Here is a 16,126-nt window from a genome sequence, read left to right on the forward strand (position 1 = left end):
CGTGGGCGCTCTCCCATTGAATGATATTCTGTGCGGAGCGTTCGGTTTTTCGCGAGGTGAAGAAACTCTTGTCTCTCCTTGTGTGTAAATGTGAGGCGAGTCTCAGATGATATTCTCACAGTTGAATCCAAAATTGGAAATTTAACTTGTTTGGAGATGCCGGGGATTGAACCCGGGACCTCATACATGCAAAGCATGCGCTCTTCCACTGAGCGACATCCCCACGGGTCAAAAGGTACCTGAGAAATAAACAAGCAGACACTTTAGAAGTGAAGCCGTGAGCTTTCTGCTCCGTCTCTCCAGGACATCGAGATGCCCAGCGGTCCCGCGTGTTCACAATGTTCAACCTCTGCTTCAGTTCACGGGGTTTCTGCTCCTCTTTACTTTGAACTTTCCAAAAAAAAAGTCTGCGGAAATAAAAAAAACCCAATCGCTAATGGTCAGTGACAAGGCTGAAATCCAACCTCTGAATCATAAAGTGAGATGGAAGAATGACAGAGCGTCAAACAGGAACAAGAGCTGGGACTGCTCGCTCGATATTGCACCGTCACACATTCCCCTCAGTCGGCGGCTGCTTTGAGTTGAGCTGTTGAGGGGACCGAGAGATGAAGTCCCGCTCCGGGACAATTTAATGCTGGTGGAGCCTCAGAAGTTGGAACTCGCTGAGCTCAAAAAGCGTCATTCAACTTTCCGTGGGTAATTCTGGTGAAAAATTACTTCGAGAGATGAACCCAGAACCTCAACACACGCAAAACATGCGCTCTATCACTGAACTAAATCCCCAGATTACACAAACCCCTCACCAAGGAAAGAAGAACTGATTGTCCTCATTTTATGAGGCCACCCGTGGTGGGTGTGCACTCCGCTCACTGCATTTTACTGGTGAAATAATCAATTTATATTATGTAACTATCCCCCACTCTGCATTTTACTGGTGAAATAATCAATTTATATTATGTAACTATCCTCCACTCTGCATTTTACTGGAGAAATAATCAATTTATATTATGTAACTATCCCCCACTCACTGCATTTTACTGGAGAAATAATCAATTTATATTCTGTAACTATCCCTCCAAGTGACGACGGTGCGGTCTCTCTCTCTCTCTCTCTGTCCCTCCAAGTGACTACGGTGCGCTCTCTCTCTCTCTCTATCCCTCCAAGTGACTGCGGTGCGGTCTCTCTCTCTCTCTTTTTGCGATCTGTTGACTGAAAAGTTCTCTTCTTCCTTGCCAGAATCTTGTGCGCCTTCCTCAGCTTTTGAGGTCTCTTCTTATTCCCTTTTTCAGTTTATGAGCAGTTCACTCTCACATCCACATCTCTCAGCCTGACCATTATTCATGTCTCTCAACCTTCAGAAGTTACATTCCAAGCATAACTCCTGGTCCCATCCGTGCCTTGTTGTTACAGACTTAACAGAACCTTATTTAGAGTTTACATTGCCAGCCTTCACAGAACCGTTTGTATAAACAGACTTCTACTCACTGGCTTGTGGAGGCTCGAGATAGAGAGGCCTGAGCCTGAGTGACTCCTTGATTTAATGAACCTTCAGTCCCTTTATCTACATGTCTTTTAGACATTATGCTATTACAGCACATTCCTCCCTTAGGTCTGTTAATTCCCACTTTACTGTTGTCAGCATCCTTTTAGTTTTAACTGCAAACTTGACTGTAATAACCATCATGCATCCTTCTCGGCCCACCAGCACTTTCTTATTGAACACACGTTACATGCTTCATTCTATATTAATACACAGTACAGTTTACATTTATAGATACATAGATTCACAGTACATTTTGTTCTACTTCTACTATTGATTATAATTATACTAAATTCTATCTGTTAATGGGTTAATCCTTACACGTTGTTCTTCCTGACTCTAAACACCATAGTTCAGTCCTGGATGTGATTAACTGCAGAATCCAACCCCTGCAGTCACTTGTGAATTCGCTGGTGTCTCAGCACATGTGATGACTGAGTGAATCCCTTCCCACACACGGAGCAGGTGAACAGTCTCTCCACTGTTGTGGGAAAATCACCACTCGGAGTCAGACTTAAAGATTCAACATGCAGTTTATTGGACAAAGCTTTGGGAGAAGAGCTTGACACTCCGCAGTGTACGCAGTCACCTTCTTAACTTTAAAATGGTCGTTGAGCTTCTTTTATACATTACAAGTACAGACATTTAGCAGCTATTACATTATTAGCCTTGCTTAGTGACACATTAGCCAATTAGGCCCCCACAGCAACAATTGACCTCCAATCACATTAAAACAACTGTTATCAACTTAAGACAGTCTGGTCTTTGTCTCTTCAGTCTGGTTCTGTGGTTTTTATCAGTTCATTGTGCTCAGTTAGCATTTTTTAATGTCTTTTCACAGGGTCCATCTTGTTAAGCAGAGTCCATTTTGTTTAGCAGTACATTCATTTGGTAATCATCATTTGTTATGTTTAAGCTTTAATTATGGGTAGTCTGGTTCGCACAAGGCACATTTCAGTGTGGTCTCGGGGCAGTGACCGCAGCCACACACACACTAGTCGCCAAAAAGGTCATTTTTATCTTTAACCCAACAGCTTAAATTTTACTTTAACACCACAAAGTGCGTGAGTTGATGTGTCAGCAGTTCATTTCTGCTTTTAAAGCTCTTCTCAAAGTTACTGCATTAAAAGGTCACTCAATAGTGTGAACAAGTTGATGTCTCAGAAGGTGGGATGAATTCGTGAATCCCTTCCCACACACGGAGCAGGTGAACAGTCTCTCCCCAGTGTCAGTGTGTTGGTGTTTCAGATCATTTGTTTTAAAGCCCGTCTCACAGTCAGAACATTTCAGAGGTCTCTTATCAGAGTGAACTCGCTGGTGTCTCAGCAGGTGTGATGACCGAGTAAATCTCTTCTTACACAGGGAGCAGGTGAACGGCCTCTCCCTGGCGTGAGTGTGTCGATGTCTTCACAATTTGTATCTGCATTTAGAGCTCTTCGTGCAGTCAGAACATTAAAAAGGTCTCTCCCCAGTGTGAACAAGTTGGTGTGTCAGCAGTTTGGATGAAATAGTGAATCCCTTCCCTCACACGGAGCAGGTGAGCGGCCTCTCCCCAGTGTGAACTCGCTGTGTATCAGCAGGTGGGATGACCGAGTGAATCTCTTATTACACACAGAGCAGGAGAATGGTCTCTCCCCAGTGTGAGTTCCTTGCTGTTGCAGCAGATTAATTTTGCTTTTAAAGCTCCTCTCACAGTCAGAACATTTAAAAGGTCTCTCATCAGTGTGAACAAGTTGATGTTTCAGCAGGGAGGATGAATGAGTGAATCTCTTCTTACACACGGAGCAGGTGAACGGCCTCTCCCCAGTGTGAACTCGCTGGTGTGACAAAAGTTGTGATGACAGTGTGAATCTCTTCCCGCACACGGAGCAGGTGAACGGCCTCTCCCCGGTGTCACTGCGTTGATGTCTCAGCAGTTCGTTTCTGCTTTTAAAGCTTTCCCACAGTCAGAGCATTTAAAAGGTCTCTCATCGGAGTGAACTCGCTGGTGTTTCAGCAGGTGGCATGATCGAGTAAATCTCTTCTTACACACGGAGCAGGAGAACGGCCTCTCCCCAGTGTGAACTCGCTGGTGTTTCAGCAGGGTGGATGATCGAGTGAATCCCTTCCCACACACGGAGCAGGAGAACGGCCTCTCCCCAGTGTGATTGCGTGGATGAGTTTCCAGCTCTGAAGGGTAACTGAATCCCTTCCCACAGTCCCCACATTTCCACGGTTTCTCCGTGGTCCGGGTGTCCTTGTGTCTCTCCAGGTTGGACGATCAGTTGAAGCCTCGTCCACACACAGAACCCGTGTACGGTTTCTCCCCGCTGTGAATGGAGTGATGTTTTCTCAGGCTGTGTAACTGGTTAAAGCTCTTTCCACAGTCAGTGCACTGGAACACTCTCACTCGGGTGTGTGTGTCTCGGTGCTTTCCCACTCACACTGATGTTTGAAATCTTCTCCCACAGATAGAACAGACAAACATTTCTCCTTCCACATTCAAAGGCCGATGATATTCAGGTCCTGATGAATCGAGTGACTCTGTCAGATCTTGGCGTGATCTTTGGTTTGAGTTTCCCTCTGCAAATCCTCCCCTTCTAATACCCTATAAAGGAGTTTATAAAAGTCATCACTGTAAGTACAGGGTAGAAATTCAGAACAGACAATTCTAGTTTCCACAAAACCTTCTTTCCTCTCTTGTGCCTCAAAGCTGTAAATCCCCGTCCCACACACTCTCCCTCCTCCCTCTGCTGCAATCCAAACCCCTTCGCATCATCTTTCAGTGGCCCGAAACCATGAGTGAAAGGGTGAGAGAGTGAATGTGAGAGAGTGAATGTGAGAGAGTGAATGTGAGTGTGAGAGAGAGTGTGAGAGAGTGAATGTGAGTGAATGTGAGAGTGAGAGTGAGTGAGAGTGTGAATGTGAGAGAGAGTGTGAGAGTGAGTGTGAGAGAGTGAATGTGAGAGTGAATGTGAGTGAATGTGAGTGAGTGAGAGAGTGAATGTGAGAGAGTGTGAGATAGTGAATGTGAGAGTGAATGTGTGTGAATGTGAGTGAGTATGAAAGAGTGAATGTGAGGGAGTGAGTGTGAGAGAGTGAGTGTGAGAGAGTGTGAGTACAGCAGTGGGCTCGGTGTGGAGAATGAAGTGGGGCAGGTGGAGCATGTTTCAGTGGGGCAGCAGTGATCATAATCTCATTAGGTTTAGAATAGTTATGGAAAAGGACAAGGAACAGTCAAATGTGAAAATTCTTAACTGGAGGAGGACTAATTCCAGTGAGTTAAAAAGGGATCTTGTCCAGGTGGATTGGAATCAAAAATTGGCAGGCAGAACAGTAATTGAACAATGGGAGGCCTTCAAGGAGGAGTTGGTTTGGGTACAGAGTAGACAGATTCCCACGAGGAGGAAAGGAACAGCATCCAAAGCTCGAGCTCAGATGAATAAAGATATAGAGATCACCATTTCTCCTTCATTTACAGACGATCACTGACCGATCATCATTTCTCCTTAATTTACAGACATTCCCTGACCGATTACCGTTTCTCCTTCATTTAAAGACGTTCCCTGACCAATCACCATTTCTGCTTCATTTACAGATGCTCCCTGACCAATCACATTTCTCCGTCATTTCCAGATGCTCCCTGACCGATCGCCAGTTCTTCAATTACAGACACTCCCTGACCGATCTCCATTTCTCCTTCAATTACAGACGCTCCCTGACCGATCTCCATTTCTCCTTCAATTACAGATGCTCCCTGACTGATCACTATTTCTCCTTCATTTACAGATGCTCCCTGACCGACCATTATTTCTCCTTCATTTACAGACGCTCCCTGACCGATCACCATTTCTCCTTCAATTGCAGACGCTCCCTGACAGATCACCATTTCTCCTTCATTTACAGATGCTCCCTGACTGATCACTATTTCTCCTTCATTTACAGACACGCCCTGACCGACCACTATTTCTCCTTCATTTACAGACGCTCCCTGACCGATCACCATTTCTCCTTCATTTACAGACACTCCCTGACTGACCACTATTTCTCCTTCATTTACAGACACTCCCTGACCGATCGCCAGTTCTTCAATTACAGACACTCCCTGACCGATCTCCATTTCTCCTTCAATTACAGATGCTCCCTGACTGATCACTATTTCTCCTTCATTTACAGATGCTCCCTGACCGACCATTATTTCTCCTTCATTTACAGACGCTCCCTGACCGATCACCATTTCTCCTTCAATTGCAGACGCTCCCTGAGAGATCACCATTTCGCCTTCATTTACAGACGCTCCCTGACCGATAATCATTTCCCCTTCATTTACAAACGCTCCCTGTCCGATCACCATTTCTCCTTCATTTACAGACGCTCCCTGACTGATCACCATTTCTCCTTCATTTACAGACGCTCCCTGACCGATCACCATTTCTCCTTCATTTACAGACGTTCCCTGACCAATCACCATTTCTCCTTCATTTACAGACGCTCCCTGACTGATCACCATTTCTCCTTCATTTACAGACGTTCCCTGACCGATCTCCATTTCCCCTTCATTTACAGACGCTCCCTGACCGATCACCATTTCTCCTTCATTTACAGACGCTCCCTGACTGATCACCATTTCTCCTTCATTTACAGACGTTCCCTGACCATTCACCATTTCTCCTTCATTTACAGACGCTCCCTGACTGATCACCATTTCTCCTTCATTTACAGACGCTCCCTGACCGATCCCCATTTCTCCTTCATTTACAGACGCTCCCTGACCGTTCACCATTTCTCCTTGATTTACAGACGCTCCCTGACTGATCACCATTTCTCCTTCATTTACAGACGCTCCCTGACTGATCACCATTTCTCCTTCATTTACAGACGTTCCCTGACCGATCTCCATTTCCCCTTCATTGACAGACGCTCCCTGACCGATCACCATTTCTTCTTCATTTACAGACGCTCCCTGACCAATCACCATTTCTCCTTCATTTACAGACGCTCCCTGACTGATCACCATTTCTCCTTCATTTACAGACGCTCCCTGACTGATCACCATTTCTCCTTCATTTACAGACGCTCCCTGACTGATCACCATTTCTCCTTCATTTACAGACGTTCCCTGACCGATCTCCATTTCCCCTCCATTTACAGACGCTCCCTGACCGATCACCATTTCTTCTTCATTTACAGACGCTCCCTGACCAATCACCATTTCTCCTTCATTTACAGACGCTCCCTGACTGATCACCATTTCTCCTTCATTTACAGACGCTCCCTGACCGATCCCCATTTCTCCTTCATTTACAGACGCTCCCTGACCGTTCACCATTTCTCCTTGATTTACAGACGCTCCCTGACTGATCACCATTTCTCCTTCATTTACAGACGCTCCCTGACTGATCACCATTTCTCCTTCATTTACAGACGTTCCCTGACCGATCTCCATTTCCCCTTCATTGACAGACGCTCCCTGACCGATCACCATTTCTTCTTCATTTACAGACGCTCCCTGACCAATCACCATTTCTCCTTCATTTACAGACGCTCCCTGACTGATCACCATTTCTCCTTCATTTACAGACGCTCCCTGACTGATCACCATTTCTCCTTCATTTACAGACGCTCCCTGACTGATCACCATTTCTCCTTCATTTACAGACGTTCCCTGACCGATCTCCATTTCCCCTCCATTTACAGACGCTCCCTGACCGATCACCATTTCTTCTTCATTTACAGACGCTCCCTGACCAATCACCATTTCTCCTTCATTTACAGACGCTCCCTGACTGATCACCATTTCTCCTTCATTTACAGACGCTCCCTGACAGATCACCATTTCTCCTTCATTTACAGACGCTTCCTGACCGATCACCATTTCCCCTTCATTTCCAGACGCTCCCTGACCGATCACCATTTCTCCTTCATTTACAGACGCTCCCTGACCGATCACCATTTCTCCTTCATTTACAGACGCTCCCTGACCGATCCCCATTTCCCCTTCATTTCCCGGCGGGTAGTGAGGGGGGGATAATGTTCACTGTTTTATATTCGGGTCTGGGGCCGCACTCGGGGTTTGTAAAGCCTGAGTCTGGGCCTGAGCCCGGACCCGGGCCCCGGGGTTTATTGAGCCTCTTGCTCCGATCCTCTGACCTGCACCGAACGCGCTCCTCCCGCAGCCTCGACTGGCCGCGCATGCTCAGGACACACTGCCCGATAATGAGTCACTACTGCGCCTGCGTGCTGGGCTCCACTGATTCAGATAGGGCACAATCTGAACCGCGCTGCATGCTGGGTGATACAGCCGCCATTGATGGTCTTAATATCAGGCCGGAAAACAAAGACATTCGAAGCAGGAAAAGTGCGTTTGGACCAAGGATAATAAAATAAACTGAACGCCCAGCCCTTCGTGCAATTTAAACCGGCACAAACACACAGCATAGAAGCTCCCCCCCCCACTTTGGTGAATTCCAGAAAATATTTTTTCATTAACTTTTATTAATTTCGTTTTATTAAATGTTGCAACTGACGGGTTCAATTAATGTTTATTTTCCAACTGCACCACAGGACCGTCAGTTTCACCATTAACCCCGCCCTGGTGATTAAGGAGATATCCGGACCAATTGGAGCAGCAGGAATTTATCGGAATTTCCTGTAATGAGTGGGGTGCCGCTGCGATCAGTGCTGGGGCCTCAACTATTTACAATATATATTCATGGCTTGGATGAAGGAACAGGGTGTCTTGTGGCCAAATTGGTTGATGATACACAGAAAGGTGGAAAAGCAAGTTGCGATAAGGACACAACTTGTCTGTAAAGAGATATTGACAGGTTAAGCGGATGGGCAAAAATTTGGTGGATGGAATATAATGTGGGAAAATGTGAAGTCATCCACTTTGGGAGGAAAAATAAAAAAGCAAAATATTATTTGAATGGAGAAATACGACAAAATGCTGCGGTACAGAGGGACCTTGGTGTCCTCGTACATGAAACATAAAAAGTCAACATACAAGTGCAGCAGGTTATCCGGAAGGCAAACGGAATATTGGCCTTTATTTCCAGGAGGATGGAGCATAAAAGCAGGGAAGTCATGCTACAACTGTACAGAGTGCTATTGCAAGACGGGAGGCCCGAGGAGCCTCAGTGCCCACATGGGGACATGAAGAAGTCGATGTGTTATGGAACCAGAATTATACTCTCATTGAGGTGGGAGTATAATTCTCGATTCGAGGTTCATATCCCGGCGAATCCCTCATTTAGCCTACTGTTTTCCGTGGCGAACCTGTCTGAACACCAACGACACCTTTGATTGGTGTGATGGTGTCCCAGCCTAATACAAGATATGCGATTTGAGAACCTTTCACTCACTCACCTGGCGAAGGAGATAATCTCCGAAAGCTTGTGATTTTAAAATAAAATTGTTGGACTATAACTGGTGTTGTAAGATTCCTTACATTTGTCCAGTTTCCTGGGTCAGCGGCCATTTGTCACGGTGGGCCCCTGATGGAAATTCCACCGGCGAGCAGCAGCCCAGCGGCCCCCGGGAAATTTGTAATAACTTTCAAAAGGGAACAGGACAAATATTTGAAGGGGAGAAATTTGCAGGACCGCGGGGAAAGAGGGACTAATTGGACAGCTCTTTCAAAGAGCCAGCACAGGCACGATGGGCTGAACGGCCTCCTCCTGTGCTGTAAGATCCTATGAGGTTCAAGGTGCAGCATCGACAGGGTGGAGCGGCTGTCACCAGCTGTGCCTGATGACCATCAGGTGAAGTCCAACACAGTGAAGGAAATGCAGCCCCCAGTGCACTCTCCCTCCCTGCAGCATTCCTCCAGGAATCCACTCGACACTGTGCAGCATCACACCGGCAAATGAGTTGGAGAGGAACTTCTACAAACGTCAGATTTTTCCCAAAGAAGTTCGGACGTTTGTCTCTCTCTCTCCTGGGGAGCAACGGGGCCGGGTGGAATTAATCCCAGTACCTTCCGAAAACAATCAATCAATCATCGAATGCTCAGGGCAGCGAACACTATTGGTCCCACCTCCTGATCCAGGGCATGTCTGAGGATACTGATTGTTTCCAGGACTCCCTCAGACTGGTCTGAAACACCGACCGTGGGCCAATTACTGACTGCAATGCTACGAATTAAAACACAACCTGTAGTTGAAACATTCAAAGCACCCCATTTAATATAAAGAGACATTATTGTAAATTAACCCCACCCACTGAACACTCTCCAGGCACAGACACACACACACGGGCCAACGTTTTACAGACACACACACATCGTCGTTACTCAATGAGCTTCTTGGCTTTGAAGAAGCGTCGCAGGTAGAAGACCTGCCAGGTGGCCAGGCCGACGAGGCAGCACATGGAGAAGATGCTGAAATACAGGACACGAGCACTGGTGGACTCTGCACGGAGGGAGGGAGAGAGAGAGAGAGAGAGAGGGGCTCATCAAACAGGTTGGAGGAGTGGATTCAATCTGCACTAAGATCACTTCACTGAAGGCAGCCCTCCCTCTTCCTTTCACCTTGCTGCCCCGAGCACTGTTTCCCTGCTCCTGGGTCACTGCTGCTCCGAGTCTGCCCTTTGGTCGATGCCTGGGGTCACTCCCTCCCCCGAATCCCCATCCTGGATCCTCTCTCGCTAAACAGCTCAGGTGAGAGCAGGGACATGGCAGGCCTTTCATGGGAGCGTCACTCTGTCCACAACTGACACCCTGTCCCTTTCTAACAGGTCAATCCCACCACCTAGAATCTTACAGCACAGGAGGCCTCTCGGCCCATCGTGCCTGTGCTGGCTCTTTGAAAGAGCTGTCCCATTCGTCCCACTCCCCTGCCCTTTCCCCATAGCCCTGCAAATGTTTCCTTTCAGTGTTTATCCAATTCCCTTTTGAAAGTTATTATTAAATCTGCTTCCACCGCCCTTTCAGGCAGCGCATTCCAGATCATAACTCGCTGCGTAAAATAAAACCCTCATCGCCATCTGGTTCTTTTGCCAATTACCTTCAATCTGTGTCCTCTGGTTACTGACCCTTCTGCCACTGGAAATAGTTTCTCCTTATTTAATCTATCAAAATCCCTCATAATTTTGAACACCTCTATTAAATCTCCCCGTAACTTTCTCTGCTCGAAAGAGAACAATCCCAGTTTCTCGACATCACTGAAATCCCTCATCCCTGGTACCATTCTAGTAAATCTCCTCTGCACCCTCTCCAAGGCCTTGACATCCTTCCTAAAGTGTGGTGCCCAGAATTGGACACAATACTCCAGATGAGGCCTAACCAGTGTTTTATAAAGGTTTAGTATAACTTCCTTGCTTTCGTACTCGATGCCTCTATTAATAAAGCCCAGGATCCTGGATGCTTTTTTTCTTAAAACAGCCTTCTCAATTTGTCACCTTCAAGGATTTGTGTCTGTGCACTCCCCAGGTCTCTCTGTTCCTGCATTCCCTTTAAAATTGTACCATTTAGTTTATATTGCCTCTCCTCATTCTTCCTACCAAAATGTATCACTTCCCACTTCTCTGCGTTAAATTTCATCTGCCATGTGTCTGCCCATTTCACCAGTCTATGTCCTCCTGAAGTCTGTTACTATCCTCCACGTTGTTTACTACATTTCCGAGTTTCGTATCATCTGCAAAGTTTGAAATACCCTGAATACCCAAGTGCAAGTCATTAATATATATCAAAAAGAGCAGTGGTCCTAATACTGACCCCTGGGGAACACCACTGTATATTTCCCTCCAGTCTGAAAAACAACCGTTCACCACTACTCTCTGTCCCGTAGCCAATTTTGTAACCATGCAGCCACTGTCCCTTTAATCCCAGGGGCTTCAAATGATCCCTTCTGTCTCTGGACCCCGTTTATACCGTCCTTCCCCAAAAACTTATTCCACAACTCTGCCCTCTGGTGTAGAAAGGTCCCAGCCCTCTGACTCCAACTCCCTGGTTTAGATGAGTGGAGGCCTCCAGCCCATGGAGCACCCCATCTAACGGTCCATGAAAGGACTCTGTGTTTTCCCTCCGCTACCCGACTGAGAGCCTCCCCTCCGGGTGTTCCATCCTGCCCACACTCGCCCCAGTTTGTACACACCTTCCCTTATCCTGCAGTCAAACTTGGAATGAAAATATGCAGAATCTTATCTGCCTCGACAAGGCCCCCTTGTCAGAAGGTCATGGGTTCGAGCCCCACTCCAGAGACTCGAGCACCTAATCCAGGCCGACACTCCCAGTGCAGTACTGAGGGAGTGCCGCACTGTCGGAGGTGCCGTCTTTCTGATGAGACGTTAAACTGAGTCCCTGCCTGCCCCTCTCAGGTGGATGTAAAAGATCCCACGGCCACGAATGGGAGAAGAGCAGAATTCTCCCCTGGGTGTTCTGGCCAATATTTATCCCTCAACCAACGCCACTAAAACACAGATTATCTGGTCATTATCACAACGCTGTTTGTGGGATCTTGCTGTGCGCAAGTTGGCTGCCCGTTTCCTAAATTGCAACAGTGACTACACTTCAAAATAGTACATTACTGGCTATTAAGTGCTCAGGGACGTCCCGAGGTCGTGGAAGGGGCGAAATAAATGTACGTTTTTTTAAAAAACAAAGTCCCTTTGACACTGGGGATCAGTCCTGCAGTCCTTTTAACCCCTGGCCCCTGGTACCCAAGCCCGAGACCACCCCTCTTTACTCCGAGGGCTAGTGGAGGGCAGTTGGGGCAAGGGATGCTTTGCCACAAAGTGCCTGAAGCAGAGCCCACTGCATCTTTCACAGGACGACTGGATAACCGTATGAAGCTGAGGCTCGTGCTATGGGGGAGAGAAGGGGAGAGGGGCTTATGTCCTGGGAGGTGGAGGGAGCTAAAACCCACAAACTTCTGACTCGGAGGGGTGAGTGACGCTGACCGAGGAACGAGACAGGGTCCCCGAGACCGAGAGCAGTAAGTGGAGAAGGGGCGGGTGTTGCAGACTGAAGCCTGTGCTGGGCGCTCCTACCATTGGTGTCCCTCATCTCTTCCTCTCGCTGCTTCATGGAGGCAAAGTCATTGACGATCGACTCTGACAGATCCTCCAATCGTCGCAGCTCCACCTCAAGTGGCTTCAGCTTCTCCGCCTTGGCGATCTGGGCAGGGAGAGAGAGAGAGAGAGACGGTCTGTAAGATCGGACAAAGATGTAGTAAATCCATTGTTGACTTGAGAGACCCACACTACAGAAAGGATATTGAAGCACTGGAGGCAGTGCGGGAAGGATTTACAAGGACGTTACCGGAATTGAGTGGATGCGGACGTGCCCGTCACGATAGATTGAGCAGGCTGGGGCTCTTTTCTCTGTAAAAGACTAAGAGGAGACCCGATAGAGGTATTGAAAATTAGGAAGGGTGAATGTGGAGAAACTGCTTCCATTGTGGGGGAGACCAGAACAAGGGGGCCGAAATATAAGAGAGGCACGAAAAGATCAAGTAAAGAATTCAGGAGGAATTTCTTTACAGAGAGTGGTGAGAATGTGGAACTCGCTGCGACACAGAGTGGTTGAGGCGAATAGTATTTAAGGGGAGGCTTGATGCGTATATGAGGGAGAAAGGAATCGAGGGATATGGGGGCAGAGTGGGAGGAGGCTCGTGTGGAGGATAAACACCAGCATGAAGCCACTGGGCCGAATGGCCTGTTTCTCTGCTGTGGATTCTACATTACCGCAGGGAAGGGGATATAAAGCACGGGCACTCACATCTTCATAGTTCTTGGCTTCAACTCCATGTTTGGTGTTGAGAATAATCAGCTGGTCAGGAACTCGAAAATGGCCTGAGAACAAGAAAACACCAAGCTTAGGACCGGCCCCCACCGACACCCCGTGTGGGACCCGCGCCCCCGCCAACATTACTGCTCCATGGTCATGGAACTGCGCACTCCCACAGGGGCCCCTGAACCCCCAAACCCATGGGGACTCAGCACTCCCACAGGGGCCCCTGAACCCCCAAACCCATGGGGACTCCGCACTCCCACAGGGGCCCCTGAACCCCCAAACCCATGGGGACTCCGCACTCCCACACGGGCCCCTGAACCCCCAAACCCACAGGGACTCCGCACTCCCACAGGGGCCCCTGAACCCCCAAACCCACGGGGACTCCGCACTCCCACACGGGCCCCTGAACCCCCAAACCCACGGGGACTCCGCACTCCCACAGGGGCCCCTGAACCCCCAAACCCACGGGGACTCCGCACTCCCACACGGGCCCCTGAACCCCCAAACCCACGGGGACTCCGCACTCCCACAGGGGCCCCTGAACCCCCAAACCCATGGGGACTCAGCATGCCCACACGGGTCCCTGAACCCCCAAACCCACAGGGACTCCGCACTCCGACACGGGACCCTGAACCCCCTGGCTTCTGTGATGGTGGGGATATCGGGAGGAGGCCGAGATGGATCATCCACTCGGCACTTCTGGCTGAAGATGGTTGCAAACGCTTCAGCCTTGTCTTTTGCACTCACGTGCTGGACTCTGCCATCACTGAGGATGGGGATGTTGACAGAGCCTCCTCCTCCCGTTAGTTGTTTAATTGTCCACCACCATTCACGACTGGATGTGGCAGGACTGCAGAGCTTTGATCTGATCCGTTGGTTGTGGAATCACTTAGCTCTGTCTATAGCATGTTGCTTCCACTGTTTACCATGCATGTAGTCCTGTGTTGTAGCTTCACCAGATTGGCACCTCATTTTTAGATACATCTGGTGGTGCTTCTGGCATGCTCTTCTGCACTCTTCATTGAACCAGGGTTGATCCCCTGGCTTGTTGGTAATGGTGGAGTGAGGAAAATGTCGGGCCATGAGGTTACAGATTGTGCTGGAGTACAATTCTGCTGCTGCTGATGGCCCACAGCGCCTCATGGATGCCCAGTTTTGAGCTGCTAGATCTGTTCTGAATCTATCCCATTTAGCACGGTGGTAGTGCCACACAACACGTTGGATGGTGTCCTCAGTGCGAAGACGGGACTTCGTCTCCACGAGGACTGTGCGGTGGTCACTCCTACCAACACTGTCATGGACAGATGCATCTGTGACAGGTCGATTGGTGAGGGCAAAGTCAAGTAGGTTTTTCCCTCGTGTTGGTTTGCTCATCACCTGCCGCAGGCCCAGTCTGGCAGCTATGTTGCTAACAGTCCTTTTATACTTGTTTTAACTGTATGATTCACTTGTTTTATTCCTTATGCCATGTGCATTTGTGTATTTGGGCAACAGACCTACTGGACCACATCTAGAATATACTGTGTGCAGTTTTGGTCTCCTTATTTAAGGAAGGAGGTGGTTCAGAGAAGGTTCACTCGACTGATTCCTGGGATGAGGGGGTTATCTTATGAGGAAAGGTTGGACAAGTTGGGCCTGGACACACTGGAGTTTAGAAGAATGAGAGGTGATCTTACTGAAACATATAAGATCCTGAGGAGACTCGAAGGGGCAGATGCTGAGAGGATGTTTCCCCTTGTGGGAGAGACTAGAACTCGGGGACCACAGTTTAAAAATAAATGGTCTCCCATTTAAGACGGAGATGAGGAGAAGCTTTTTCTCTCAGAGGGTGGTGAGTCTGTGGAACTCCCTTCCCCAGAGAGCGGTGGAGGCCGGGTCAGTGAATATTTTTAAGGCTGAGTTAGATCGATTCCTGATTAACAGGGGAGTCAAAGGTTATAGCAGGTAGATGGGAAAGTAGGGTTGAGGTCATAATTAGATCAGCCTTGATCTTATCAAATGGCAGAGGGGCCGAATGGCCTACTCCTGCTCTTAATCCGTAGGTTCTGATGCTGTTTTTCTCACTTCTTAAAAATATCACACTTGTTTTTCATCACTGCTGTATTATTTTTTAATCAGTTATTTTATTATTTCCTGTATTTTTTTGATGAACCTGAAGTATTTATATTACCTGTGACACTATTTGTGACCTGGACTTTGTTCTCATCCCTTTTTCTTATCAGTGAGCTATTTTCACTTTTATTATTATTTCTGCCCGAGCCCGCCCCGTACCCCAGGACCCCCCCCTCGGACTCACTCACCCGGGGGCAGGCGGCTCTCGAAGCAGATCTCGAACATGTCGTAGTCGTCAGTGGTGAAGGCGAATTTGCCCTTAGTCGCCTCCTCCTTAGAGTACAGGATGTGTCCGGAGGAGTCCGTCACCTGGGGGAGGGGAAACAGAGAGGTTACACCCTGGCTCCAGCCCGGAACTGTCCCCCACAGCTCCCTCCCCACACCACCCTCCCAATGGTGGAAAGGTACAAAAAGATCATTAAAAAGGATAATGGAACGTTGGCCTTTATCTCGAGGGCTGGAATACAAAGAGGTGGAAGTTATATTACAGCTGGACAGAGCTCTGGTCAGACCCCATCTGGAGACACTGCGTCCAGTTCTGGGCACCGTCCCCTCAGGAAGGATATATCGGCCTTGGAGGGGGTGCAGTGCAGATTCACCAGAATGATACCGGGGCTAAAAGGGTTAAATTACGAGGACAGGTTGCAGAGACGAGGCTTGTATTCCCTCGAGTGTAGAAGATTAAGGGGTGATCGAATCGAGGGGTTTAAGATGATTAAAGGATTTGATGGGGTCGATAGAGAGAAACTATTTCCTCTGGT

The 16,126-nt window shown here is 48.2% G+C and overlaps 1 protein-coding gene and 1 non-coding gene across 2 annotated transcripts; both read right to left on the bottom strand.

The window, feature by feature from the left end:
- Positions 1 to 151: 151 nt before the first annotated feature.
- Positions 152 to 223, bottom strand: trnaa-ugc (transfer RNA alanine (anticodon UGC)). Its single transcript has one exon. It is a non-coding gene; the product is annotated as a tRNA-Ala (tRNA).
- A 9,460-nt stretch (positions 224 to 9,683) lies between these two features.
- Positions 9,684 to 15,678, bottom strand: LOC137308878 (transmembrane emp24 domain-containing protein 10-like). The gene is made up of 4 exons (XM_067977316.1): positions 15,554 to 15,678; positions 13,239 to 13,312; positions 12,509 to 12,635; positions 9,684 to 9,930 (listed from the first exon to the last, which is right to left on the bottom strand). Exons 1-4 carry the CDS (start codon positions 15,588 to 15,590, stop codon positions 9,809 to 9,811), a joined length of 360 nt encoding a protein of 119 aa, XP_067833417.1. The 5' UTR covers positions 15,591 to 15,678; the 3' UTR covers positions 9,684 to 9,808.
- Between the last annotated feature and the right edge of the window lie 448 nt (positions 15,679 to 16,126).

The sequence above is a fragment of the Heptranchias perlo genome, unplaced genomic scaffold, assembly GCF_035084215.1.
Source record: "Heptranchias perlo isolate sHepPer1 unplaced genomic scaffold, sHepPer1.hap1 HAP1_SCAFFOLD_1419, whole genome shotgun sequence".
Taxonomy (NCBI): Eukaryota; Metazoa; Chordata; class Chondrichthyes; order Hexanchiformes; family Hexanchidae; genus Heptranchias; species Heptranchias perlo.